Genomic DNA, 24820 nt, shown 5'->3' with positions numbered 1-24820 from the left:
TCCGAGGTCACCAACAACACAAGACATGGCAAGACAGGAATGAGAAGCAACAAAACTTTCAAGCACTGACAGCCGTAAGGCCACGGTAAGCGTTTCTAATTCATATCTCTCATCTTTTTTGGTGGATTTGATTCGATTCTGTTTGGTCGAGAGCAGCTATGAGAGCGAAGGGAGAAAAAAAAGAGAGTATCCATCCAAACAAGGGTTGTGCCATGAAGTTGCAAAGAAGCAAAAGAAACAAGCGGGTCCTCCGAAGCCAGACGAGACCAGACAACCGAAGTCTTTTGACTGATTGGTCTGTCGTGCGTCTATCGGTCTTGCCGGTGCAGGCGAGAAGGGGAAAGGGTATGATGTGGACAGAGTCGTGTCGTGAAGATGAGATGGGGATGGGCATAGCAGCAAAAGCAGAGCTTGTGGGAGTCATGGTGTGGTGTGAGTTTGGGGTAGTAGGTATTGGTATAAACTGTCGTCGTGTAGCGCAAAAGCCAAAGAGCAAGAGAGCAAAAGGAAACTCGTTAAAAAGGTAGGTCGCAAAAGAGAAGAGCCCCTGTAAAGCAACACCATGGTTGGTCTTGTCCATTCCACCCATTCCATCCGTCCCTCGCACTCCATCCATCCCGTGTGCACCTTGAGGTAATCCATTCTTCTTGTTGTTGCTCCATACCATTCCCCCGTCGATCGTTTCGTCGTCAAATGAGAAAGAAGAGGTCGGTCGATTGTCGTTCGTTCGCTTTCTCGTGCGGTCGACCACGGACAAAAGGAAATCTCGGAAGTCGAATCTGCAAGTCAAAACGGAAAGAAAGAAGCAAAAAAGCAAAATGCGACCGACCAGCATGTTTTTGCCAGCCATGAACAAGAGGAAGTCGCTCTCGGCCTAGTACCTGGCGCCCATGGGAGGGGGAGGCAGGTTGCCGGCCGAGTATGGGTTTGCGTCTGCGTACGTCGACGCGCCGTAGCCGTAGCCAGCGGGCGGAGCTGCCGTGCCAGTCGGGTTAGCAGAGCCATTACTCAGGAGAAGACGCTGATTCTGTATTTGTTGCTCGCGTTGTTGTTGGGCCGCACGCTCACGAGCCTTGCGCTTCTTGCGCCGCTTGGTCTCAAGGTCGTGCACCAAATGCCGCTGCTCGTTCATCTCCTTCCACTCGCTGAAAGCCGACTTGATTCCCAGCGCCGCGATACCCACCGCCGCCGCATCCTGCAACATATTTTTGCTCTTGCGCTTGCGCGCTTCTTCGGGTGACATTTCACCCTCGGACACGAGCTTGCGACGATTCTCCGATGCGACCATTGATGAGTAGACTCCGTGTGCGGCGTGGATGGTTGCTACCGTGGCAAGGCCTGCCGTAAGGAGTTCCTTACCTCGCATTTTCTTCCGCTGGTATTCCATGTCTGTCGTCGACTCGGAACTCATGCTGCTGCTGCGCATGTTCCCGGGAGCTGGTCCAGAGTAGTCGGCTGGGCCGCCGTCTCGAGAGCGGCCGTAGCGGCGGCCGCGCGAAGGAACGTAGCTGTCTTCGCTCGAGGAGCTCCCTGATCGACGACGTCCCCGTGACTTGGAGCGCACGCGGTCGTAAATGGCTTTGCCTGCCGCAGCAATGGCACCCGCACCGGCGAGGTTCTTGATGGCACCTCCGCCTTCTCCTCCCACGGAACGACCACGAGATTGGCTACGGCCGAACAAGGATCGGGCGCGCGACATGGACCTGGAGCGTGAACGGCCTCGGGAGCCCGAGCGGTCTCTAGGACCATTGGCAAGGCGGTTGGCGACAAGACCACCAATGACGGCCTCGGCCGTGTGGCGTTTGCTTTTGCGGTTGGGGTCTCGGTCAACCAAACCATCGATACCAGCAGCACCTAGGGCCGCTGTTGCAATGCGGGTGCCCTTTTCGCCGGTCCACGGTCCTGGGTCCTTGCGGCTGCGGAATGCTTCGACTGCACCGGCGACCAGTGCGGCCTGGGCTGCTTGCTGCCATTTGCGCTCCGACTTGCCGTGACGACCGCGGCTGCGGCTCCGATCATCGTAGCGATCATAGTGGCCGTACCTGTCCTCGCGACCGCGGCTGCGATCTCTGCTCTTGCTGCGGGATTTGCCAAGGACGGTGCCAACGATGCCGCCCAAGCCAGCATCCTCGAGGAAGCCCTCTACCTTGGACTTGCGACGCTCCCGCTTAGGAGGGCGGTCGTACTCGTCCGAGTAGTAGGCATCTTCGCGGTAGCTGTGGGGACGTCCACGAGGAGCCGGGTAGTAGTCGTCGTATTCGTCGTCGTAGTAGTCGCGGCGACCGACGGAGCGGGCGCGCCTTGCTGGCGGGCCATAGTTTTCGCGCACTTTGGTTCTGCGGTACTCAGCGCCTGGCGGGGGAAAGTCGCGCGGAATGTCTTCGATGCTGTCATCGCGTGGGCCTCTGTAGACGAGCTCACGCTGGGCAGGGGCGTTTCCGCGCTGAACATAGGTCTCTTCAACATACTCGGGCTCTCTGGTGCGAGTCGTGCGCGCACGGCGCAAGCCCTCGTCGAAGCGATACTCGGACATGGCTGACTTGTTTGCGGTGGGCTCAAGTCAAGCACCGAGAGAAGCGCTAGGTTGGGTCTGCGGTGAAACAGGAGACGGGATCCAGGTAGAATAAGGTCGTGGCTGAAGAGGAGCGAGTCAGGGTCGATAGGTAGACGAGAATTAAGAAGAGGCAACATACCAGGTGTTCAGGTGAAGTAGGTGGGTTGACGTTGGGGTCAGTCGAACGAGGAACGAGGCAGCCGAAAGAGGGGCTGGAGACAGTAACGGCAGGCAGCGACGAGCGTGCGGCTGCAAGATGTTTTATCGGGCAGAGAGGAGCTCGGTAGGGGTCCGGGATGGTAGTTGTATGGTTGGGTTGGGCTGGGTTGGGATGCGATGAATTGGAGGCCTCTGGACGAGGTGGACGTGGTTCTTTAGCCAGGAGTGAGCGTCACAGTCAGGGAGGAAGCAGGTAAGCAGAAGCAGGAGTCGGTCGAAGGCTGGAGGGCGGCACCCTGACGACGGCTGTGGCAGCGCACTGCAGCACAAGGTCAAGTCATCAAGCACCAGTCTGGTGGGGTTTGCTGTGCAGTGACGTCGGCTCGGCCTTGCCACATGCCAGAGGCCAATAATGCGAGTGGTAGTCTGAGAATGCGGGTGGCCTCTTTTGGGGAATTCTCGTGATGTTTCTATACAATGCTAGAGGCACTGACGAAGGAAGTCAGCGCCAGCCCCCAACGCACAGGAAGAACACCCACCACTTGGCCACGATTGGCGCGCTGAAGCCACGGGACGGCGTTTGACATGTTCCCCCGGACGCACTGGCTCGTGGCTTTGAAACATCAGAGTAGAAACTACACACTTTTGCTCGATTCCACGTTTCATGGCCCCCGGACTCGGGGCCGACGATACTTCTTGGAGGTGTGGACGAGGGGACCAGCCGCCGGTGAGCCACCAGTGACGCAACCCACGTGATATTACCTCCTCTGTGTGGTTTGATGTCCTGTTTGCCTCGTCGACCAGCATCCACTGTCTTTTGGACGTCTGTTTTACGAAATAATGCACACAAACAGATCGACGTCCAAATTGGCAGAAGCTGAGATCAGTTACATGTCCGAGTGCGAGGATCCGATTCGGATGTGCGATGGGCATCAAGGGTGACCACGTGAGCGTCCCCTCTTCTCTCTTCTCCGCTCTCTCCAGCTGGCGGCCCACTCTCGTATCAATCTTATCTCCATCAAAGATATGGAACATTCCCATCAGATAATCCGCCTCCCCTCGTCGTCTCCTCCAAAAAAATAATCAATATCCCACCCACCTCGAGCTCTTTGGAAGAGCCACTCCGGTCCTCCATGTCCGGCAACACTCACACCGACATCCTCCTCGTAAGACACCTCCACGTCCGGCCATTTTCCCATTTCTGACCGCAGCTGCAGGCCGGCGCATTTGCTGCTTTTACCGTAGACCTGCTCGTCTATCCCCTCGACACGCTCAAGACGCGCCTGCAGTCGCCCGACTTCTCGCGCCTGTTCGTCAATGCCGCAACCAACACCGTTGACCGCCGCGCTCTCTTCCGCGGCTCCTACCAAGGCGTTGGCAGTGTCATAATTGCCACGCTGCCCTCCTGTACCTACCTCCGCCCCACCTACTGCCACCACCGCCCTTGAAAGCCTAAACCTATGACCTCATCACCTACCGAACTCCCCTGTACCCGCCGCTGCACAATGACAACACGTCCAATGGCCTGACTTGAGCATAGCAGGAGCCTTCTTCACCACCTACGAAGGCGTAAAAGCCTTTCTCCAGACCCACGCCCACTCGCTCCCGCATGGCACGCTGCCCGACCCGCTCATCCATGCCGCCGCCTCGTCCGTCGGCGAGCTGGTCTCCTGCGCCATCCTGACGCCCGCCGAGGTGATTAAGCAAAATGCGCAAATGGTCAACACGTCGGCGGCCAACTCGTCGTCCCTCTCTCCTACCATGCAGACCCTCCGCAAGTTCCGCCACAACCCGCTGGCCCTCTGGCGCGGCTACTCGGCCCTCGCCGGCCGCAACCTGCCGCACACGGCCATTCAGTTTCCGCTGTTCGAGCGCATGAAGCAGGCCATTTGGGAGCGCCGCGAGCGCAACGGCACCAAGACGGGCACGCTGCTCGAGAGCGGGTTGGTCACGGCTGTGAGCGCTGGGTCGGCGGGAAGCGTCGCCGCCGTCATCACCACGCCCATTGATGTGCTGAAAACGCGGATCATGCTTGCGGCGGGCGACGGCGAGCCAGTCCATAACCCAAAGCCGAGCAATGGTAACGGCAACAGCAATGGCCTTGTGGACGCCCTTGGCAAGAAGAAATCCCAAGTTCGGCCACGCCCCAGCCGCGGCAGCATCGCCATTCTCCGAGAGATTCTTGCGCAAGAGGGCTTCCGTGGCCTGTGGCGCGGCGGTGCTCTTCGTGGCGTGTGGACATTTATCGGCCTCGGCCTCTACTTGGGTGTATACGAGACAGGACGAGTGTTCCTGGCAAGGCGGAGAGGCGAGAACGTGAGCGTCGAGGATGTGATGTGAGGCCAGATTGGACAAGATGACAAGGGAATGATTGGACTATTTGGAATCGGATTGCATGTGGAGATTGAAGAGCCCACGAGGAATTACAGCGCCCCCTGACGGACCAACCACCTACGTCCCCCTCATCGCTACCCCTAATCGCCTTCTGCCCCTCTGGCTACCTGTCCACGCTACCTAGACCTCCTTCAAGGCCTAGAATGGCATGCTAGGAGCGTAGGTAGCACCGGATCTTTCTTGCCAACGTCACTTTCCTAAACCTTGACATGGGAAGGCGTTCATTTGGCTACTTCATTTGGCTACATATTGGAACCATCTACACATGACTAGATATAGACAGAAGCTACATATAAATCTCTTATAGAAAGCGGCTGAAGGACGGCGCAATTGAGAAACAGACCCTCATAATCGAACAACCTTTGGGGTGGTGGTGACAGCCTCTCAGCCCTGAAATCACACATGTCCAGATCAATTCCTTCAGACAAAACCCATCAATGATGAATCATGTGTGAGCACTCTCCTCCCTCTCCCCATCTATCCCCACGCCCACTGCGCCACCCTACTTCCCCACCCCCTCAAGCACGCCCAACACCCTCTTCTTAATCACGACGCCCAAAAGCCGCCCCGTCCCTCCCTGCGTATCGATCAGGCACAGATAGCGCAGCCCCAGCTTCGCAAACAGCTCGACGGCGTACTCGAGCGGCGCCGTGGCCGACAGGGCGAGCGGCGTCAAGTCGACAAAGGGGGCGAGGTCAATAGAGCATGGGTGGTGGCGGGTGGTGGCGTCAAGGTGATTCGAGGTGTTTGGGAGTACGCGGACCATGGCCTCCCCCGTCTCTCGTCTATTTCCTGGCCGCGACGGGTTTGCCCTGCTCCTGTCGTCGAGCACATGCTCCTCCTCTTCTTCTTCAATAATCTCTCGTTCGCCTTTCCCCAGCGTGTCCAACGCCCACTCCAGCTCCGCCTGCGCGACGTAGCCCGCCAGCACGCCCGACGCCTCGTGCACAAACACCAGCCCCGCGTCCATGAGCCCCCGCGCCCGCAGCTGGCCCAGCTTGTGCGCCAACAGGGCGCGCGGGACCGTGTGAGAGGGGGGGACTGTCACGGTGATGGCGGACATGGTGGCGGGGGGAGGGAGGAGGAGCGAGGCCGTAGGGTGGGGGTGGGGATGGTGGGAGAGGGGCGTGAGCTGCTGCTCTTCCACACCATCGCCAGTCCACGACGATGATGTTGAGGGATTCTGGTGGGAGGGCGGTTCGAAGTTGCCCTTTTGCACGAGCTTGAGCGCGTGGTCGGCGTCTAGAAAGGGGTGCCCTAGGACTGTCTGCGCCAGGTCGTACACGCCGTCTGCGCTGATGGCGTCCGCGGTCCACTTGGCGACGAGAATGGCTATCATGTGCGGGACGGTGTACTCCAGCTCTCCCGTAAGCTATATGCGTGGGGGTTGCTGTTAGAACATTTTTCTTTCACTGTGCAAGAGTCCGATGGAAGGGGGACTCGACGAGACTTACTTCGAACATGATGACACAAAGCGAAATCGTCATGCGGCTGACGCCCGCCAAAAAGGCCGCGGCGCCCACCATGGCGAAGATGCCGGGCGATGTGGTGGAGATGGTCTGGCCTACCAGGCGGCCGAAAAGCGCGCCGGCGTCGAGCGCTGGGATAATGACTCCTGAAGGTACCTTGCAGCCGAATGTGATGATGGTGAGGACGAGCTTGACAACTGTCCCGTACAAGAGCCACCCAATGTAGCGAGCGCGGCCATCGTCTCGCGCTTCATGGGTGCAGACAAAGGTGTTCGCGGACCGCTCATTGCGGCAGTCGACGAGGAGATCTTTGATGACGACGTCGCCGGGCTCCCGGATCAAGGGGTTAGGGTACTGCAAAAGAGACGTGACGAGAACGACAAGAAAGACTTCGAGGACTGGGTGTTTTTTGATGATTCCATAGCTGCGAAACCACCTCGACCAGACGAAATTCGCCTTGCAGAATAGCCCGCCCCAGACACCGCCAGCGACCCCAAGAATTACAAAGACTACATAGTGGCTGGCACGGTACGAGGTGCCGTAGTTGGTCTCAAAGAGGACCAGCTTGCCGGTGCCCGTGGGATTCAGGGCTTTGAGCACAACGGCGGCGACGAGGGAGCACAGAAAGGCGCGCCACAGCACCTTGCGCGGGAAGTAGGTGCTGATTTCCTCGTAGCTGAAGAGGACGCCGCCAATCGGCGCGCCAAAAGCGACGCTGAGACCGGACGCGCACGCTGCCGACAGCAGCTCGCGGAGCTTGCGGCCATTCCCTGCGTACTTGGGGAACCACATGGCCACCAGATACCCAACGCATGTCGACATGTGGACAAAGGGGCCCTCTTTTCCTAAACACATACCCGTCGCGACGGCGAAAATGGCTCCAAATCCCTTGACGACGAGCACCTTGAGGTCGAGAAAGTTTGGAATCACAAAGCCGGAGAGAATGGTCTTGATTTCGGGAATCCCGCTACCGGCAGCCATGTACATTACTTTTCCAGTAGCGGCAGGCTTGGAGTCGTAGCTATCCGTCTTGTCCTCTGTCACGGCGGGGAGGGAGCGTCGCGTGAGCATTGTTGCGCTGCAGCTCACGATCCCAAAGGCGAGAGCCCATCCGGCATAAATGGAAAACGAGGACCAGTAGCCGGTGGACCACTGTCTGAAATCAGGACATGCATCCGAGGCCAGAGAGGCTTCCGGAGCATTGGTGGTACTTTTGCAACAATTCTCCTTGCTGAGGAGCGGATTCCCGGTGCAGTAGCCGATTTTCCAGTCGGACACGGTCGCCTCTACCACGTCGACAACGAATGCGGCACAGGCGGTCAGGGTGCCAATTATGGCGGCCGCAATCCACCCAGAGCAAGCATCAAAAGCTGCGACGGCTGCGTATCGCAGACCCTTTCGGGAGTGGATCGTACGATAGCGATAAGACTCTTTGACCTGATTTCCACGTCAATCTTTTGCATTGGGGACAGCGCGAGCGTCAGGGGGTACCAAGTCGTGGAGCCAGTCGATGGTGGTGTAGTCGTTGTAGGGGAGACGCTCGCCCACGGCACTCGACGGCATCAATTGCTGCTCCTCTTTGGTCACGGCAGAGCTGCTGGCAAGGGATTCGGGGTCTTCATCATGGGGTTGAATTTCTTCCAATGAGCGGTCTGAAAGCAGGTGGGTGCGCTCGTCGACTGGCTGGTTGTGTGCCATGTCCCGAGCTGTTGTAACATTTTGCAGCAGTAAAAAGGGCACACACGGGCGAGTCCATGGGCATATCTAGTAGTCTCATGTTAGAAGGAGCTTATCTACATCTCCGCGGCAAGTGGTTGGAGGATCAGGTGCAGTCGAGGTGTGGTACGGCGTGGCGCTACACGTGATGCCACAACGGAGGTAGACATGTTGGATAGTGGGATGGCGAAGAGAAAGTGAATTTCGTAGGAGTTGATGGTCGTGGTCTCGTGGTTGGGGACAGGTTGTTGTGGTGTCGAGGCACGTGCTCGCCAGGGTTTCGCTTCATTGTTCCTGGGCCTGGCGCCTAGTCTTTCGGTAGAAGCCAGACGGAACGGCTCCAGAAAGTCAGAACCAAGCACAAGTGAGGGGTCCAACTTTAAGGGACTGCACCTTTCCAGGCTCAATTGCCGGCCCTCGTCCCACCAACAATATCCTCCTCAGCACCTCTCCGTCAGTTGCCCTCGCCACCGCCTCGTCCAGATCGTCGCTAGTCGACCCTAGCCCCTTGCTGTGGGGCGCCGTCACTTCACATGAAGGGCCCCGCGCGGCCGCTACATCCTCTCCCGCACCACCACTGACCATCTGCCCTCTGCTTCTGCCTCTGCTTTTCCCTCTCCCACACTTCTTCTCCCCTTCCCGCTCCCCACCACTCCTCAACCGCCCCATTCCTACACCATGGAGTCCGACTCGATTCGATACATCCCTTTGCGCTACGACAGCGCCAATTCCCACGACTCGGCCCTGAGCCTCATACTCGCCCTCCGTCCCGACTGGCAGCAGTCGCAGCAAACAATTGAGTTTGTCCGCTTCACTGACGGCATCACAAACACTGTATGTCAAAGGCATGCCGCCAGGCCCCGTCCCCCGCTGACCACCGCACTGAACGCGCCCACCAGCTCTTCAAAGCCATCAACAAGTTGCCCGGCCGGTCCGAGGAGGAAGTCGAACGTGATGCTGTGCTCATGAGAGCCTACGGCCGCGGGACGGACGTATTGATTGACAGAGAGAGTGCGTCTCGTCTGATCTGTGCCATCTGGCACCACGCTAATTCGAAAATCTAGGAGAAACTCGCTCCCACTCCTTGCTTGCAACCCACAAACTCGCACCTCCGCTCTTTGCTCGCTTCGAGAATGGTCTGCTGTACAAGTTTATCGAGGGCACCGTGTGCTCTCCGGCCGATTTGCGCAGGCAGGAGATTTGGCGTGGAGTTGCGCGCCGACTTGCACAGTGGCACGCGACACTACCCATTGCGAGCCTCATAACAGAAATCCCCAACGACCAGAGTTCCTCGAGTTCCAGCCCGCCCAGCCACAGACGCAAGTCGTCGTGGCTACTCGCCGTCGACAACATCACACCAGACAAGCCGTCGCCCAATCTATGGACCGTCATGCAAAAGTGGATTCACTCGTTGCCTCAGGAAACCGAGGACGAGAAGAGGCGCAAGGAGAGGCTACAAAATGAGCTGGTTTGGATCGTGAGCTTGTTGGGCTCGACACCTGGAATCAGCGAAAACCCCTTGGTCTTTTGTCACTGCGACCTCTTGTACGGCAATGTCATTATCGAGCCGCAACCGTCGACCGGCGCCTCGCCTGCGTCAACTGCCGAATCACACTCCACCGACTCGTCCATCGAAGCCGCCAAGGTCGACTTCATCGACTACGAATACGCTACTCCAGCTCCCGCCGCCTTTGACATTAGCAACCACTTTGCCGAGTGGGGCGGCTTCGAGTGCGACTACAACGCCATGCCGACGCGTTCCGAACGCCGCGACTTTATCCGCCAGTACGTCGAGTCGCACAGCGCACACCTGCCACGCCCCTTCTCCGACGCCGAAATGGAGCGCAAGACGGACCAGCTTTTCCAAGAAGTGGACGCCTTCCGCGGCATTCCAGGCTTCTACTGGGGCGTGTGGGCGTTGATTCAGGCACGCATCAGTCAGATCGACTTTGACTACGCCAACTACGCTGAGGTACGCTTGGGTGAATACTGGGCGTGGAAAGACGAGCTGCTAGGCCGGCGCACGGGCGAAATGACGTTGAGGGAGAAGCGATGGGCGCAAGAGTGACGACTGACGTAATGCGACGTGAGCGCGGGCGAGATGTCAGCCAACCCCAAAAAAGTTACGTGTCCGTCTTTTACCTCCTAATGTCTCCTTTTCTTCTTTCCTTTCGGTCAGGTCTGGTCAGGCATTCAACAGGGAGCTCCCGGCGGATTCAACAGCCGTAGTAAAACGGGCGTCTCTCATCGAGTCTTTCCTCGGATTGGTTGTCACGAACGATATTTTTCCTTTCTCCTACAAAGCGGATCTTGGAGGGGCGCTGCGCACGCGTCGTGGATGAAACGGGCAGGCGGGCGTTGTCGGTTGGCTCTTCTCTGCTGCTACCTCTGCTACCTACACACAGGAACAGCTAAACTATTGATTTGGTTGCGTTTTGGATGGATGCACCACCACCTACTGCGTTATATATTTCGCAAACGATCTTTTGTCGCCATCGTTCCTGTCGTTACTTCGGCTTCTTTTGCATCATCTGTCCTCTCTTTTGCGCTTGACTTGCTTGTCCAGTCTTTACACCATCTCCTTTTGAATGAGCGGGTCTGTACCAGTCTGGCGAGCACGCACGTGTTTGTACTTTGCGTGTCGAGTCGAGTCATCAAGCAAGCGGCGCGAGCATTGTCTTCAGAAGCGAGAATACAGAGAGGGAGAAAACACGATAGACTGGAGGAGAGAAACTGGCTTTGGCCAAAAAATAACCCGGGAGACATTGGAGAGAGAGACGTGTTCAGGAGCAGCAAGAGGAGGAGCTCTTTGCATCGCGCGCACCCCATCTACCTGTATTCCTCCACGACACGTAGAAATGAAAAAGTCTTCAACGACACGACATTTGTTCCATCTGTTGAGAAGGAGACGTCTGCCATCGTTTCTCGCGAGTACCGAGTAATCAGCCAACCTACGGATGTAAATGCCATGCAAGCGCCCACAACAGCGACTCGGGAAATACAATCTTCAAACAGCAGCGGTTGGTCGACAGAGGAACTCAGATGGGAAGTGAATTCAAGCGTAGCTCGACTGCAAGCGTTGTTGAAGACCAGACGGGGGCCCTCGATCCGTCGGAACGCGGAGGAGGCACTGTGCAGGTACTAGGTACATTGCACATTCAAAACGCGTCGGGGCAGCGCGGCATGTGGTAAATACCTCAGTCGTCTGCCGGCATGCATGACTTGACTCTGCTGCCGCGCCGGTCAGTCCCGACTCGTGCATTAAGCATTTCCTAGTGGCTTTGTTTGTGGTTTAGCCGCTTCAAGCGCTGGAGGGAGGAAGGCGAGTACGATGGTTGATGTACGGGGGACGTATTGAGAGGATGATGATGATGGTGAAGAGTGCACGAGCAGGGAGGGCTCTGAGAGGCATGAGGTTGCGACTACCTAATGTTGGCTGATTAGGAGGAAAGAGTACAGGCATTATTGATATGGAGACATGATGGTCTAATGAGCAAGTGGTAGTGGTGGTTTGTCCAGGGGGGTTGTGTGGTGACTACTCTGAATTTTGGTGGTACTTTGTGGAGACTTTGGGCGCTTCTGCAACGACCTTTTCAGCCTCCCGGTAATAGGAGCGGTCGACCAGTCATGGAGCGTCAGGCACCTGTAGAAGACCTTGCAACTGAGGTCCGAAGCTGGATGGACCATCTACAACTTCAGCTTGCCAACTCTGTTCCCGAGAATCTCGACCAGAAACGGATTCATGACGCTCTTGTCCTGCTCCTTTACGCCCTCCCACACTCTCCGCTCCGCCTCCTCCCTCTCCCTCCAATTCGCCATCTCCTTGCCTACCCACTTCGCAGCCTCATCAGCCGTGCGCGTCGCCGTCTCCATTGGCACAAGGTGCCCCACGCCCTCAAAAACGACCTCCTGGACCGCACCAGTTGCTGCACCTCCGCTCCCCCCAACGCCCGTACCCGTGACAGCCATCTTGTCTGCGCGGAGCTCGGGTGTCGACAGGTCTGACTTGTCGCCAAAGACGTACAGCACGGTGGGCCGCAGATGCGGCAGCTGGGCAAAAGTGAGCGGGCTCTCCGCGCGGTAGAAGAGCGGCGGCACCTCCCTGCCCTTCACGCATGTGGCGAGCGTGGCGTTGGAGAGATCGACGTCTGGGTGCGTGTGTCGGTTGCGGTTGTGGTCGCGGCTTGCGACGATGATGGGGGATGGGTCGTCCATGTACTGTGCCGCCGACGCGGCGGGGACGGCGTGGGGGTCGAAATTGGGCCGGAGGAAGGTCAGAACCTCCTGGTGTTTGGTCGTCGTGAGGGTCACGGGAGGACCGGCATCATCGTTCGAGGTAGAAGATGGAGCGGGAGAAGGAGAAGACGTCTTTGGGCTCCTGGCCGCAGCCGCCTCCACGGATGGGTAGATGGCAGTCGGCAAGTCACGCAGGCCGTACTGGATCCAGCGATCCAGCACACGCGGATCCCACGTCTGATAAAACGGATGCTTTCTGTACGACGCGGCGGCGGCGGCGCGCGAGGGCCAAATGTCGCGCCGACGCGCCGACGCAGCGGCGGGGAGGAAGTTGCCGTCGAGCGCCGTGTGCCGCTGGATGACGGGGTCGACGAGGACGAGGGTTTCGAACAAGCGCGGATGCATGAGTGATAGGTTGACCAGATGGTTGCCGCCCATGCTGTGCCCAATGCCTACGATCGGACGCACCATTTCATGTCGGAAGAGGTTGACAAAGTGGAGGAGGTCCCGTGGGTGGTCGAACCAGCTGGCTGTGAGGGAGTTAGTTTTGAGAATGCCATAGAGGTAAAGATACTGTACGGTCATTGCCCAGCTTCTTCTCATTCAGAACGCTGCTTGCGCCTTGGTGCGCCACATCTGCTATCCAAATGCTGCGGATCGAGAAGCCTTGTGCTTTGGCGCGGTGGAGCAGCTCCTCCCACAGGGGCTCGTACAATTCCTACAGCCAGCATGTTAGGCCAATTTTCTTACTCCCTAATCGCTCTCTTTTTTAGCAGTGAAAACGAAATACCTTTGGGAAACCATTGGCATGAGTGCCGATTATCGTGACATCTCCTTTCTTTGGGGTGGGGTTGTCGAGTGGTATGTATTGCTTTACTGCGAGGTGTAGCTCCTCTTCCTGCTCATGTGCAGTGGCGCGGGCATATCCTCGAATATGCTGGCATGGCACAATGTGCTCTTTGATCTTGAAGGGATAGGAGGACATGGTGCTGCAGAAAAGCAAAGACGAAGACCGATGGAAAAGACGAACAAAGCCGACTGAGTTGCCCTATGAGATGCGGGGTGCAGGGTATCTATCGCAAGGAACACGCAAGACGGCGGTAGAAAAAGCCAAAGGCACGAGAAAGAAAGATGCTGGTCAAGATTCCTCTTGAAGATTACAACCGTCGTTCTTTTACCTCTATACCAAGCGATGAAAAGGGTGAAGATGATGCGACTGGATCCCAACTGCCGAAGCTCGATTCCCGGTCGTGTTAACCAGGCTCGCGGGCCGAGGTTAGGTTTCAACTGAGTCGGTCCTCGACGTCGACAAACACCAACAAGTTGAAAGAAAAAGGCGACGCAGGAACTGGCAATTAGGAGCTTAGATGAGTTCGAAGTGTGGAATTGTGGCCACAAGCTCACGATAGAAGTGCTTCTTTTATTGAAGTCGAGTGCGACGCAGAAGCATCCAGGTCAAGCATCTGGTGTTGGGCCAGACAATTGTGAGAGAACAATTTAAGCATCACCAATGATCCATCAAAGATGATTGATCATCCTTCTGTCAATGAACAGTCTTGAAGCCTATTCCTGAACCGCTGCCTCCATGTCACGTGTCTACTTTCCGCGGTCGCGTTTTGGTGGCTTGGCAGTCACGTCGAGGCGCCGGACCCATGCGCGCGCGCCTGTCCGAAGCAACACGACACGACCTCCGCGCTTGCGCTTCCTGCTTGTTTCCGCCCATTCCACCTCTTGAGGGCAAAATGGCCAACAATTCTCTGATCGATTCCCTCAGCGACAGAATCTTCTCCTCCGTCTCCTTCACCATCATCGAGGATGGCACTCTACAAGGCCCAGACGTCGCGGAGGTGCGCGTATTGCCGTAGATCAGTACAAACCGATTCACTAACAACAATGCAGATCAAGGACGACCTCACGAAGAATGGCGCCAGATTCGTTCCTTTAGACTCTCAAACCGGTCGCGTCGACGACATACGACGGCTTACTCACATAATATCCAACACGTCCGACTTTCCTGATTACTTCGAGGCCATGGACAACTTTGTGCACGTCGTAAAGCCTATGTGGGTCTATGCTAGTATCGAGAAGAACAAGGCCGTCAATCCGCGCGCATATAGTCCTGACCCTGTCCTGTTCCTGTCCGACGTCATTGTCAGCTGTGCGCAAGACATACCTGAAGGCGACAAAGAGGCAATCATGGGCGGTGTCCTAGCCATGGGAGGCCAGTTCTCTGGCGCTGTCACCAAGTTCACGACGCACGTGGTAGCACTCTCGGATGATGCCGACATGTGTCAATTGGCCAAATCGAAGAACCTCAGAGCCAAATTGGTCTTGCCGCACTGGTATGCTCCCGTCCTTGCGCCTTGGACAAGACTAACGTACTCTATCTAGGTTTGATGACTGCCTACGACTAGGCAAGAAGATACGCGAAGAACCCTACATGCACCCGAACCCGGAGATACTCAGGGCCATTTCCCCTGGGCCAATCGCGTATTACGGCAACGATGCAATCACCGGTGCCACAGAACCAATGCCTACACTATCGCTCAAGGAGCCCCGGGTGGTCCAGGTCTTCAATGAGAAGAAAGTCATGTTGTCAGATGACTTGAGGCTCAGCGATAGAATACGGACCGCCATTGAGGAGATTCTGAAGGCCGGAAACGCCGAGGTCGTCAGCAGCGTCGACGAAGCTGATGTTTTTGTCTGTCAATACCGGGATGGATCAAACTACGTCAAGGCCTCTCAAAAAGGAAAGGAGGTCGGGAATCTGGCCTGGCTGTACTATCTCATAACGCACGACAAATGGACCTCCCCCATGCGCCGTCTGTTACACTACCCTGTACCAAGGAACGGCATCCCAGGATTCCAAAAGTACAACATCAGTCTTTCCAACTATGTAGGCGACGCGCGTGTCTACTTGGAAAGTTTGGCCGCAGCATGCGGAGCTCATTTCACCAAAGTCATGCGACAGGACAACACGCATCTCGTTACAGCACATTCGCAGAGTGAAAAGTGTGATGCCGCAAGGGAATGGAATATTCACCTGGTGAATCACTTGTGGCTGGAAGAGAGCTTTGCTCAATGCCAAGAGATGTCCCTGACAAACCCACGCTACACGCACTTTCCCGCTCGTACGAACCTGGGCGATGTCGTTGGCCAGACTCAGATTGATCGGGATGCTGTCGAAGAGCACTTCTTCCCGCGTCCAGCAAGGCCCGTTAAGGAAGCTGAGGTTGCCGATGCGGAACTGCCTGTGCGAAGCACTCCGGCTGCCAAAAAGGGTCGCAAGCCTCGCAATTCTCTCGAAGTGCAAACTCCAGAAGTCGAACGGAGTCGCGATGGAAAGGAAAACATGACTCCATTAAGCACAGGTGGACGCGGTGCAAAGAACAAAGCTCTCAACAAGCTCCATGACCTCGCTCCGGACATTGCATTGTACGAGAAGGAGTCGAAGCGAAAGGGCGGAGTTATTCATGGGGGAAGACGGGCCAGCGAACCAGATGGAAAGCCAAAGGAGCCGCTCAAGAGATCACTGGAGCCAGAAGACCAGGAGGAGGACCACCCTGCTCAAAATGGGCGGAAGACAAAGAAGACCAAGAATGACGCGCCTGCTGCCAATCTGAAATTGATGCTCTCCGGCGATGACCGATGGCTCCGCAAGCCCAAGAAGGAGACTGAGGACAAGGTATGGAAGCACAGATGCCTGAGGAGTATGCATGCTAATGACATCAGAATAAACTCCGCGCATTGGGAATTCACATTACAGATAAGCCGACAGAAGTCAACATTCTCTGCGCCCCCAAGATCATTCGTACCAAGAAGTTTGTGGCAGCTCTCTCCAACGCCCCCGCCGTCGTCAACACCAAATTCCTCGATTACTGCCTCAAGGAAAAGAAGATCCCCGATACCGAGGAGTATGCGTTGGAAGACAAAGCAGGCGAAAGGTCTCAAGGCATCAAGATTCGAGAAACCATTGCTCGCGCCAAGCAAAACCGGCACCACCTCTTCCGCGATTGGCAGATATTCGTCACCGAAGGCGTCAAGGGCGGTTGGGAGACATTCCGCGACATCATCGAAGCCAATGGCGGCGCCTGCCATCTTTACAAGGGCCGGGCTACGCAAGTGTCTAAGAGACCACGCAACAGATCAGCCACCATCGATGCCGACGGCGACGAAGAAATGACGGACGAGCGACAAGATGAGGAGGCCGAGCTGGAGCAAAACCGCAAAGACGACGACGGCGAGTCGCTCTACCTCATCTCCAGCGACAGCCAGGAAGACGTCAAGCTCTGGAACAAGTTCCGCGATATGGCCAAGAAGGCGGGCATGACGCCGCGTGTCGTCGAGCCCAATTGGCTGCTGCATTGTGCCATGGCGCAGGAGATTGGCTTTGAAGACAGGTGGGAGATGAAGTCGTGATGTCGATCGGGCTGTGGCTTCGGCAGGGCGTTGAAAGTTGCTGGATAGCGTGTACGGTTCGTCATCTTGCTTGGGTTGTGGGGCGACACAAAAAGTCAGTAGGCGCAGAGAGGAGTTTATTGGCACGTTGATGATGGACGTTTGATTTTGAAAAATTCCGGTAGGGAGCGAGCGAGCGGAGTTTGCTTTGGGGGAATTCACGTCGTAGCAAGGATTTGAAGTACGCGAGGAATTTGCTTCACAAGGATACGTAGCATCGTCGAGCGGGCGAGAAGTGCAAGCAAGCACCAGTCAAGTCACTGTGCACACATTTTCAGGGGAGGATGGATTTCGTAATAGCGCAAGTAGCTTCAACTTCTCCTAAACGACATGTACGCTGGATTTCACGCGTGAATGCATTGGTAGCAGAAAAAGGAGGGACGGAAGGAGGGAGGAACACGTAAACATCAAAACGAGAGAGCAATGGATAAGAGGCATAGAAGGACGACGATTATAAAATAGGGGGTATCTATAGAAATAGTCTTTGGCCGGCAGCAGTGCGAAACGAAGGATGCTTGTTGGAGTAGGTTTTGGGAAGGAGGGCCGGGATGTAGTGTTGAGAAGGAGAGTGGGTATCTCTAAAGACGACGCTGAGAGAGAGAGGGGAGGGTATCTCAAGTGGAGAAATGCTTTTGGAGCGCAAAGGTTAAGAAGGAGCGTATGCGAATGGCTCGCTGGAACGACGGAACGGCTAAAGTCACGCAGATAAAAAAAAAAAAAAGTCACAAAGTCAGGGGGTAGATGAGGAAGAGACCATGACCCGCTTTTCGCTTCTCCCCCCTTACTCGCTCACTCACACGCGATGCACCACCTCGACGGCCACGGCGTCCTCAAACACCTCGCCGCTCGACCGCCTCGAATCGACACCACCCTCGTCCTCGCCGTCGCCAATGGCAAACGGGCTCTGGACCGTCGCCGTGCCGCCCACCGCCTCGCCCACCTTGGCAATCGTGCTCCGCCGGTTGGCGCCGGCGCCGCCGGCGTTGTGCAGCGAACTGACGTTGGTGCTGCCGCTGAGGTTGCTGCGCGCGTCGTCGCCGTTTGCCGTGTCGGGACGCGACGACGAGGTCGACGATTGTGGGGCGTGATGACCGCGGGTGGCAGTGGCATTGGTCGCGTCGGCCGCCTTGTTCTTCTCCTTGAGCTCCCAGCTGCCGCTGCGCGCGTGGGCCATGGGCTCGCCTGCGACGCCAGAGCCGAGTCCTGCAAAGGTGTCGTCTTTGGCCGAGCGCGCGTATGCGTCGCTGATGGGCGTGCCGCTGACGGTGCCGGTGCCGCCGACTCCGACGAAGGTGCCGCCGTTACCATTTTCCGCGCCGTTGAGGCCTAGGATGCTGCTCATGCGGGCGGCGGCTTTGGGAGGGGGGCTAGGCGGCGGTGGGGGGACGAAACCGGGGGGCACAGCCGTGATGGAGGCGTGCGTACCAGGCGGCGCACCGTTGCAGGCAAACGAGACGTCGAGGTCGGACGACAGCTTGTCGGAGCCCTTGAAGCCGCCCACGGATGCGTTGCGCCGGTTGCGGCGGTGCCGTTTGGACGACGGCAGGCAGGGGAACACCATGGCCGAGGCCGAAGCCGCTTTGGCGGCAACGCCTCCAGAATTTCCGGGCTTGGGGTTGTTGGGTCCGTAGCCGGTGAGGTAGGGGAGCTTGGGGTTGGATGCCGGAGGCGGGTCGCGAGAGACGCGCATGCGGCCGCATGTGCCTGCGATGAGGGCGGCGATGATGGCGAAGACGATGACCAGTCCGGCGCCCAGCACACCAGCACCGGCAGGAGACAGCGCGCTGCCGCTTTCATCGTCATCGTCTTTACCTTTGCCCTTTTTGCCGGCGCCCTTGGGGCCCTTGAGATCGGCGTTCAGGGCTGAGCAGAAGATGGAGCGCGCTTCACAAACGGCGCACCAGGCGGGAATGGCAGGGTCGGCGAGCAATGAGGACGGTGCGTTGTTGTCAGCGTTGTCATCGCCATTTTCGGAGCTCGAGGAGGATGACAGGGACGACGCGGAGCCCAGGGAGAGAGACGACAGCGCGTTTTCAAAGTCTTGGAATGGGATCCGCATGTCGTCGGCCCTGGCCGGCGGGGGGTTTTGGAAGATGCCGTACTGGTTGAGCGGGATGAAGGTGTCAGAGCCATTGCGAAGGTAAAAGCGGACAAACAACTGGTCCATATTCGGGTACGTGGCCGAGAAGCCCGTGCCATCAGTGCTGTTGGATGTAGCAGCACTAGTGTTTGACGGCTGCCCGGGAGCATCATCACTGAACAGTTCCACCACAAAGCTGCTGGCCCAGTCAGGAATGCCGCGGAGTTCCGGGTAGGGCTCGGAAAGTCCGGTCAGTCCGATGAAGGCGAGCATGGGGTCGAATTCGCCAAAGAGGAGCGACATCTTGGCTGCTGAGCCGGCAGTGTTGATGTTGATGTAGAGCTGATTGAGGATCTTGGAGGCGAGAGACTGTCCCGCAATAGACCGAATGAAGTGCGCATTGTCGGTGGAATTCACCATAGCCCATTGTTGTCTGCGCGTGAATTAGCCGCCGATCTTCAGTACACAAGTGAGGTGTTGAAAGGATCAAAACGCAGTCAGGGATATCGCGGACAACTGGTGACGAGGGCCAAGAAGGGAAAAACAACAAGCAAGAACGCGCAAGTTGCGCTCAGCCCCAATTCCAAGATGCTGAGATGGTTTCGTCGCGATACCAAGAAAATCCGCAACCTTTCTGCGCCCCGAAGCAAAGACAAGACCACGTTGTCGTCGAGGCCATCGTGCATGCTCGAGTCAAAATACAGTTTAGCGCCAACATGGGAGGCCCTCGATCATTCGACCGGACGGGAAAGTCTCCATGTTTAGTCTTTGCGCTAATCGAAAAAAACGAACGTCGACCACGAAGAACACCAATGATGGAAAAAGGAAAAATGTTCTCAACTTACTGGTAGGCGAGATATCTCAGCTGGTCCAACGTACCCCTCAACGTCTCGTTATTGGTAAATGCCTCCAGGACCGACGCATCGTGCCAGTACTGGTAATTGACATAGTCGTAAATGAGATATGCCCGGTCGTAGTTCCAAGAGTCCTCGCTAATGGCACCGAGCAAAACGGCGTTTCCAACGTTGTTGTAGAGCTCTCCAGTGCGATTCTTGGTTTCGGAAGATTCGGGCGATGAAAAGTAGTCATTCCGATCTCTGGCTGCGTTGAGACACCCGTATGCACCGGCCACGTAGATGAGGTTTGGGTCGTAGTTGGACGCCGTCCGCAGCTGGGGATACTGGTATCCACCGAGCGGCGCCTGCACGAAGCTGCCGTTGGCTAGCGTAGCCTCACCACCCAGGAGGGCAGCGCTACTCTCATTCATGCCAAGCGGCGGGTACAACCCTTGGATGAAGGCTTGGGCAGTTGCCGTAGCGTAGTCATTCTCCGGGGTGAGCACGTAGAGCTCCTGATTTTTGAGCGCGTCCTTGGAAAGGTCGATGATTGGCCGCGCGTTGGGAGTCGAGTCGTCCTCTGGTTTCTGACCCATGACGTAGACCTGGCGAAAAAAGTTGCCCTGGTCGTGAGCCTGCTGTGCTCCCCACGGGGTGAGCTTGGCAGGGCCCGAAGACTGAAGTAGTGGTGTTCGTTCTCCGGTTCGGGTGAAGACGACCGCTCCGTGGACAGCAGCATCCACGGTTGGGACGCTACCGAGTAAGGCCGGCGTGACGAGGGCCAAAATCCGCAAAGACATGGCGACAATGAGAAAGTCGATGATCCGCTCCAAACAGCGGGGTGTGGAGCGGTTTAAGAGAAGTGTTTTCCATCCGCTCCAACCCAATGGTCGAAAGAGGACATGGATCGGCCATGGTTTATCGGCAAGCAATCGCGCGGGACTTCTGGAAAGACGCAAGGGATCTTGAAAACATTAGCATGGAAACACATGATAAGCTGCAGCCTCGAGCCTTGTTCCCGTCGAGTGGAGCGGGGTTGAGACGGGCATCGCTGGCGCTTGGGAGAAACAACCTTTGGTGAACCGCCTGCCGTTGCCCTGCAGTTGGCGCAGCGTTCCGCTTCGCAGAGTTTCAAAAACATCAGAGCTCAGCGACGGTGCCTACGCTCGAAGCACATTGGGCAGAAATGACGGCTGCCGTCGCAATGTTTATGATGGTCGAGTGCTTGGCTGTTGGTTTAGGTTTTGTCCAGGCGGGACGGGTCGGCCACCCTGGAAGTTCGAGATGACATGTCTGGGCACTTCCCGGCTCACCACCAAAATTCTTCCCAAAAATCTCGGCCGGCTTCGGAACACATGATGAGGACATGCCGCCCTTGGCACGTGTAGTTCCGACTCTTTCCCCTCGTCACCACCTCACGGTGCGCTCTGCGTGCATCTTGTTCAAACGTAACATCAGCATTTCATTAAAATTCCTGAACCTTATTGCTACAAGCCGTAGCACGGCAAGTCTAGTGGACGCCGTGCAAATTGCAACTCCGACCAATATTTCTTGATGACCCATGTAATCCATACTAGAATCCTCGTCAAACCTCTATCAGCCCGCGGGGGCTTCTCTCGCCATTTTCGTTTAAGCAGAAACCTCGACACGGCCCTCGGAGCCGGGTGCGCCCTTGGACAACGAGGGGAGGAGGTAGGTAATGTCGTCCCACGGGTGACCTTGAGCGCCGTTAGAAAAGATCTAGCCGCTTCATGCAGGGCAAACTTACGGTAGAGACCCGTCCTCAGCCTCTTCTGGTCGAGGAAGTGGGCAATCAGACCAATGCTGCGGCCGAGCACGAACAGACCGTTGAGGACACCCATCTTGAGGTAGTCCTCGGCCTCCTCGGCAGTGAAAGATCCGCAGTTGCGGAGCAGGTCGACAAAGCAGACAGCAACGCAACCGTCGACGTTGAGAATCAGGTTGTCCTTCTTGGAGGTGGTGACGGTCTCGACGGCAATGGCGTAGTCGAGCAGCTTGTGGTTGGGGAAGTTCTTTTGCACGTACTCCTTGACGAGCTCGACACGGAGATCGGGGTTGTTCCTCGACTTGACCCTGTGGCCGATACCGGGGACTGCGACTTGTGAGAAGAATCCTGAAAAAGTATGCGGGTTACTTACTGAGCTTGTTCTCCTTCCTCATGGTGTCGACAAAGTCACGGGGAGAAAGACCCTTGTCAAAGGCCTTGGTGAACTCCTCGGCAGCACCGTCAAGAGCACCACCGAAACGCGAACCAATGGTGAGCAGACCGGAGACAAGGGAGCTGATCAGGTCCTTGCCGGCACGGGTGGTGACAATGGTGTTCATGGCACCAGACACGGCGGGACCGTGGTCAGCGGTAAGCATGAGGACCATCTCGAGGAACTTGCTGGCGTAGTCGGGCAGGCGGCGGCGGAACCACAGCAGCGACATGACACCACCGATTCCAATGTTCTCTTTGAAAACGTCCGAGATGGGCATGCCGGCGTAGAGCAGCTCCTGGCCACGGTCGTCGGAGATGGTGGAGATGAAGGCAGCGGGCTTACGGATGAGACCAAGCTCCTGGGCCCACGAGTAGTCCATGGGGATCTTGGGAACAGCAGGCTCGGGCCTGGGGGTGATGGTGCCGTCCTGGACGAGCTTCTGGTAGACCTGGCGGAGGGTGGCGGGCAGGTCCTCGAAGGTCTCGGGGACGTAGATGCCGGCCTCCTTCATAGTCTTGTTCTTGGTGGCAGCGGTCTCGAGCTGCGAGTTGGCAAAGGAACCAGCGTGACCGAACTGAACCTCGGTCTTGAGCATGCTGGCGACGGTACCAATGGCCCAGGCAACAATGGGCTTGGTGATGGTGCCGTTCTTGACGGCCTCGATGACGCGGTACTCCTCGACACCACCGACCTCACCGAGCAAGACGAGAATCTTGCAGTTGGGGTCGGCCTGGTACCTCAGCAGGTGGTCAATGAAGGTGGTACCGGGATACCTGTCACCACCAATGGCAACACCCTCGTAGACACCGTCGGTGGTCTGGGCAATGATGTTGTTGAGCTCGTTGGACATACCACCCGACTTGGAGACGTAGGCAACGGAGCCAGGGCGGTAGAGCTTGGAGGCGACAATGTTGTCCATCATACCACCAGTGTTGCCAATCTTGAACGCACCGGGCTTGATACCACCGACGGTGGCAGGGCCGATGATGGTGATGCCCTTCTTCTTGGCAACGTGGAGAATCTCACGGGCACGCTTTGGAGGTGTTAGAAATTGACCGGGGATTTACAGTGGTGGGGTACATACGCGCTCTGGCACACCCTCGGCGATGATGGCAATGGAGCGGATCTGGGGGAACTCCATGAGCTCCATGGTGGAGCTGTAGACGGAGCGGGACGAGGCAAAGTTGACGACGGTGTCGACGTCGGAGTGCTTGGCCATGGCCTTCTCGACGTCCTGGTAGACGGGGAGCAGGGTCTCGCTGGTTCCCCAGTACATCTTGCTGACGAACTGACCGCCGAAAGTGTAGATGATACCGGCCACCGAGGGGGTCTTGCGCTTGCAAATGTAGTCAAAGTCGAGCATGCCCTGGACAGCCTTGGGCTGCATGCCGTAGACGAAGCATCGCGTCTTGTTGTGGAAGAGGGTGTGCTGGGCCGGAGGGCTCAGAGGACGGCTAGGAGCTTGGAAGCGGCGGATGTTGTCATTGGCAGACGGGTTGGAGGCGTCTGAGCCGTTGACGGCGGAAGGCATGGTGGGCGGAGGGCGGAGGAAGGAGGATATCTAGAAGTGAGGTAGGAAAAAAAGACCTGGGGAGAGAGCAATGTCAGAAAAAAAGAAGATGAATTGATGGACGGGCGATGACGGGGTAATGCCGTGCGGTGACGGAGGTTTTGTGAGGAGGGCCGGTGGAGGGTTCAATTTTGGCCGACAGCTTGGGGGAGCTCTACGGAGTGGACGTACCTTTTGGAGGAGGGGTCTGGTGAAGAGAGAAAACAAGTTGAGGGTAATGGGAAGATGGAGAAGAGGGATTGAGGGATTGCAAAGGGAGCAGCAGAAATCAGTCGTGGAGTTGGGGCCCCCTTCTTTCTTGGTTCGCGTGAGGACGGCGGCGGATGTGTTGAGGAATCGGAGGGCTGATGTGCACGGCGGCAGGGATTCGCGTTGGGGCCGCCGAAAATGCGACTGAGAGCAGGGACCGGTCCGCGGCTCGGTGCTGCCACCCTGGGGAGCCGTGGGTGAGGCTGCACAGCGATACCAGCAGATGATGTCGCTGCCCGACGAATGCGCTCGCCGCAAGCTGACGGAATAGGAGTTTGTGATGCAATTGAGTCGTTGAGGCTGTCTGCAGGTGTGAAGCTGGTGAGCTCTGTTTGGGACCAGTTGACCTGCGGGAGACGCCAGGAAACGCCAGGCCGGCGCCGTCGCCGAGTGGTCCCAGCGCCGACTCAACTTCCTGGTCCCCACAGAATGAATCCGCGTCTTGCTCAACCGTCGCTAAGACCCTCCGACCTCTGCCCCAGCAATTCGCCCTCCGCTTCAACATCATTTTCCCTCGCCCTCCCAGCAGGCTGTTCCTCCTCAATTCCACCTCTTCGTCCTTTTCCTGTCTCTTGCCGCTGTCAATTGTCAATCTTCTCTCCCGTCTCCCGTCATCCCGTCTGACAACACCAACCTCCACCACAACCACCTCTCGGTAAGCAAGCTGAACCTGCGGCCCTCCCTCGATTCCCGAACCCTCACGCTCCCCGATACCACCCTTCGGACTTTGCCAGGGGCTGCTACCCTTCCGTTCGCCGTAGCCGGCCCCGGAGCTTGCCCGCCGCCCTTTCCATCCATCTGCCGATTTTTTGTCCCTCTCAAGTCCGCCAGCTCTTCATACCCATTACATCGCGCTGACCATCTCTTTCTGTCTCTT

General features: G+C 57.1%; 11 protein-coding genes across 11 annotated transcripts; 4 read left to right on the top strand and 7 right to left on the bottom strand.

Moving 5' to 3' along the window:
• Positions 1 to 874: 874 nt before the first annotated feature.
• Positions 875 to 2533, bottom strand: BKA78DRAFT_331109 (uncharacterized protein; the record flags this gene model as incomplete). Its single annotated transcript, XM_066889849.1, has 1 exon — positions 875 to 2533. One exon carries the CDS (start codon positions 2531 to 2533, stop codon positions 875 to 877), a length of 1659 nt encoding a protein of 552 aa, XP_066745677.1.
• Positions 2534 to 2822: 289 nt separating this feature from the next.
• Positions 2823 to 3880, bottom strand: BKA78DRAFT_121265 (uncharacterized protein). Its single transcript, XM_066882436.1, has 2 exons — positions 3253 to 3880; positions 2823 to 3202 (listed from the first exon to the last, which is right to left on the bottom strand). The coding sequence occupies exons 1-2, from the start codon at positions 3752 to 3754 to the stop codon at positions 3054 to 3056; spliced, it is 651 nt and encodes a 216-aa protein (XP_066745676.1). The 5' UTR covers positions 3755 to 3880; the 3' UTR covers positions 2823 to 3053.
• Positions 3847 to 5053, top strand: BKA78DRAFT_250193 (mitochondrial carrier protein-like protein; the record flags this gene model as incomplete). Its single annotated transcript, XM_066884545.1, has 3 exons — positions 3847 to 3879; positions 3931 to 4120; positions 4254 to 5053. The coding sequence occupies 3 exons, from the start codon at positions 3847 to 3849 to the stop codon at positions 5051 to 5053; spliced, it is 1023 nt and encodes a 340-aa protein (XP_066745675.1).
• Positions 5054 to 5192: 139 nt separating this feature from the next.
• Positions 5193 to 8611, bottom strand: BKA78DRAFT_368780 (chloride channel-like protein 3). Its single transcript, XM_066892646.1, has 3 exons — positions 8068 to 8611; positions 6562 to 8013; positions 5193 to 6479 (listed from the first exon to the last, which is right to left on the bottom strand). The coding sequence occupies exons 1-3, from the start codon at positions 8272 to 8274 to the stop codon at positions 5610 to 5612; spliced, it is 2529 nt and encodes an 842-aa protein (XP_066745674.1). The 5' UTR covers positions 8275 to 8611; the 3' UTR covers positions 5193 to 5609.
• Positions 8612 to 8646: 35 nt separating this feature from the next.
• Positions 8647 to 10495, top strand: BKA78DRAFT_121229 (kinase-like domain-containing protein). Its single transcript, XM_066882435.1, has 3 exons — positions 8647 to 9126; positions 9192 to 9303; positions 9357 to 10495. The coding sequence occupies exons 1-3, from the start codon at positions 8971 to 8973 to the stop codon at positions 10358 to 10360; spliced, it is 1272 nt and encodes a 423-aa protein (XP_066745673.1). The 5' UTR covers positions 8647 to 8970; the 3' UTR covers positions 10361 to 10495.
• BKA78DRAFT_121225 (uncharacterized protein) lies at positions 10496 to 11515 on the top strand. The gene has a single exon (XM_066882434.1). It carries the CDS (start codon positions 10631 to 10633, stop codon positions 11435 to 11437), a length of 807 nt encoding a protein of 268 aa, XP_066745672.1. The 5' UTR covers positions 10496 to 10630; the 3' UTR covers positions 11438 to 11515.
• A 352-nt stretch (positions 11516 to 11867) lies between these two features.
• Positions 11868 to 13513, bottom strand: BKA78DRAFT_368773 (Alpha/beta hydrolase family-domain-containing protein; the record flags this gene model as incomplete). Its single annotated transcript, XM_066892645.1, has 3 exons — positions 11868 to 13058; positions 13108 to 13246; positions 13319 to 13513. The coding sequence occupies 3 exons, from the start codon at positions 13511 to 13513 to the stop codon at positions 11980 to 11982; spliced, it is 1413 nt and encodes a 470-aa protein (XP_066745671.1). The 3' UTR covers positions 11868 to 11979.
• A 757-nt stretch (positions 13514 to 14270) lies between these two features.
• BKA78DRAFT_249805 (BRCT domain protein) lies at positions 14271 to 16947 on the top strand (the record flags this gene model as incomplete). Its single annotated transcript, XM_066884504.1, has 4 exons — positions 14271 to 14375; positions 14428 to 14870; positions 14920 to 16213; positions 16261 to 16947. The coding sequence occupies 4 exons, from the start codon at positions 14271 to 14273 to the stop codon at positions 16945 to 16947; spliced, it is 2529 nt and encodes an 842-aa protein (XP_066745670.1).
• An 832-nt stretch (positions 16948 to 17779) lies between these two features.
• BKA78DRAFT_352129 (histidine phosphatase superfamily) lies at positions 17780 to 20702 on the bottom strand (the record flags this gene model as incomplete). Its single annotated transcript, XM_066891294.1, has 2 exons — positions 17780 to 19499; positions 19912 to 20702. The coding sequence occupies 2 exons, from the start codon at positions 20700 to 20702 to the stop codon at positions 17780 to 17782; spliced, it is 2511 nt and encodes an 836-aa protein (XP_066745669.1).
• A 614-nt stretch (positions 20703 to 21316) lies between these two features.
• Positions 21317 to 23875, bottom strand: BKA78DRAFT_121156 (ATP-citrate synthase (ATP-citrate (pro-S-)-lyase)). The gene is made up of 5 exons (XM_066882432.1): positions 23866 to 23875; positions 23209 to 23711; positions 22062 to 23157; positions 21671 to 22015; positions 21317 to 21620 (listed from the first exon to the last, which is right to left on the bottom strand). Exons 2-5 carry the CDS (start codon positions 23653 to 23655, stop codon positions 21532 to 21534), a joined length of 1977 nt encoding a protein of 658 aa, XP_066745668.1. The 5' UTR covers positions 23656 to 23711; positions 23866 to 23875; the 3' UTR covers positions 21317 to 21531.
• BKA78DRAFT_121162 (uncharacterized protein) lies at positions 23857 to 24655 on the bottom strand. The gene has a single exon (XM_066882433.1). The coding sequence runs from the start codon at positions 24449 to 24451 to the stop codon at positions 23963 to 23965; it is 489 nt and encodes a 162-aa protein (XP_066745667.1). The 5' UTR covers positions 24452 to 24655; the 3' UTR covers positions 23857 to 23962.
• Positions 24656 to 24820: the final 165 nt, after the last annotated feature.

Source organism: Phyllosticta capitalensis (assembly GCF_038381095.1).
Source record: "Phyllosticta capitalensis strain CBS 128856 chromosome Unknown BKA78scaffold_4, whole genome shotgun sequence".
Taxonomy (NCBI): Eukaryota; Fungi; Ascomycota; class Dothideomycetes; order Botryosphaeriales; family Phyllostictaceae; genus Phyllosticta; species Phyllosticta capitalensis.
Note: the sequence above shows the minus strand (reverse complement) of the source record. Positions and strands in the feature narration are given on the sequence as shown.

Coding starts and splice junctions, on each gene's coding strand:
- BKA78DRAFT_121229 (XM_066882435.1), top strand. CDS start 8,971: ATGGAGTCCGACTCGATTCGATACATCCCTTTGCGCTACGACAGCGCC. Junction 9,127..9,191: donor CTGACGGCATCACAAACACT/GTATGTCAAAGG, acceptor CGCGCCCACCAG/CTCTTCAAAGCCATCAACAA. Junction 9,304..9,356: donor CGTATTGATTGACAGAGAGA/GTGCGTCTCGTC, acceptor TCGAAAATCTAG/GAGAAACTCGCTCCCACTCC.
- BKA78DRAFT_368780 (XM_066892646.1), bottom strand. CDS start 8,274: ATGGCACACAACCAGCCAGTCGACGAGCGCACCCACCTGCTTTCAGAC. Junction 8,014..8,067: donor TCGACTGGCTCCACGACTTG/GTACCCCCTGAC, acceptor CGTGGAAATCAG/GTCAAAGAGTCTTATCGCTA. Junction 6,480..6,561: donor TTTGTGTCATCATGTTCGAA/GTAAGTCTCGTC, acceptor CCACGCATATAG/CTTACGGGAGAGCTGGAGTA.
- BKA78DRAFT_121162 (XM_066882433.1), bottom strand. CDS start 24,451: ATGATGTTGAAGCGGAGGGCGAATTGCTGGGGCAGAGGTCGGAGGGTC.
- BKA78DRAFT_121225 (XM_066882434.1), top strand. CDS start 10,631: ATGAAACGGGCAGGCGGGCGTTGTCGGTTGGCTCTTCTCTGCTGCTAC.
- BKA78DRAFT_121156 (XM_066882432.1), bottom strand. CDS start 23,655: ATGCCTTCCGCCGTCAACGGCTCAGACGCCTCCAACCCGTCTGCCAAT. Junction 23,158..23,208: donor CCGAGGGTGTGCCAGAGCGC/GTATGTACCCCA, acceptor ACACCTCCAAAG/CGTGCCCGTGAGATTCTCCA. Junction 21,621..21,670: donor GCTGAGGACGGGTCTCTACC/GTAAGTTTGCCC, acceptor ACGGCGCTCAAG/GTCACCCGTGGGACGACATT.
- BKA78DRAFT_121265 (XM_066882436.1), bottom strand. CDS start 3,754: ATGGGAATGTTCCATATCTTTGATGGAGATAAGATTGATACGAGAGTG. Junction 3,203..3,252: donor GCGCCAATCGTGGCCAAGTG/GTGGGTGTTCTT, acceptor TTCCTTCGTCAG/TGCCTCTAGCATTGTATAGA.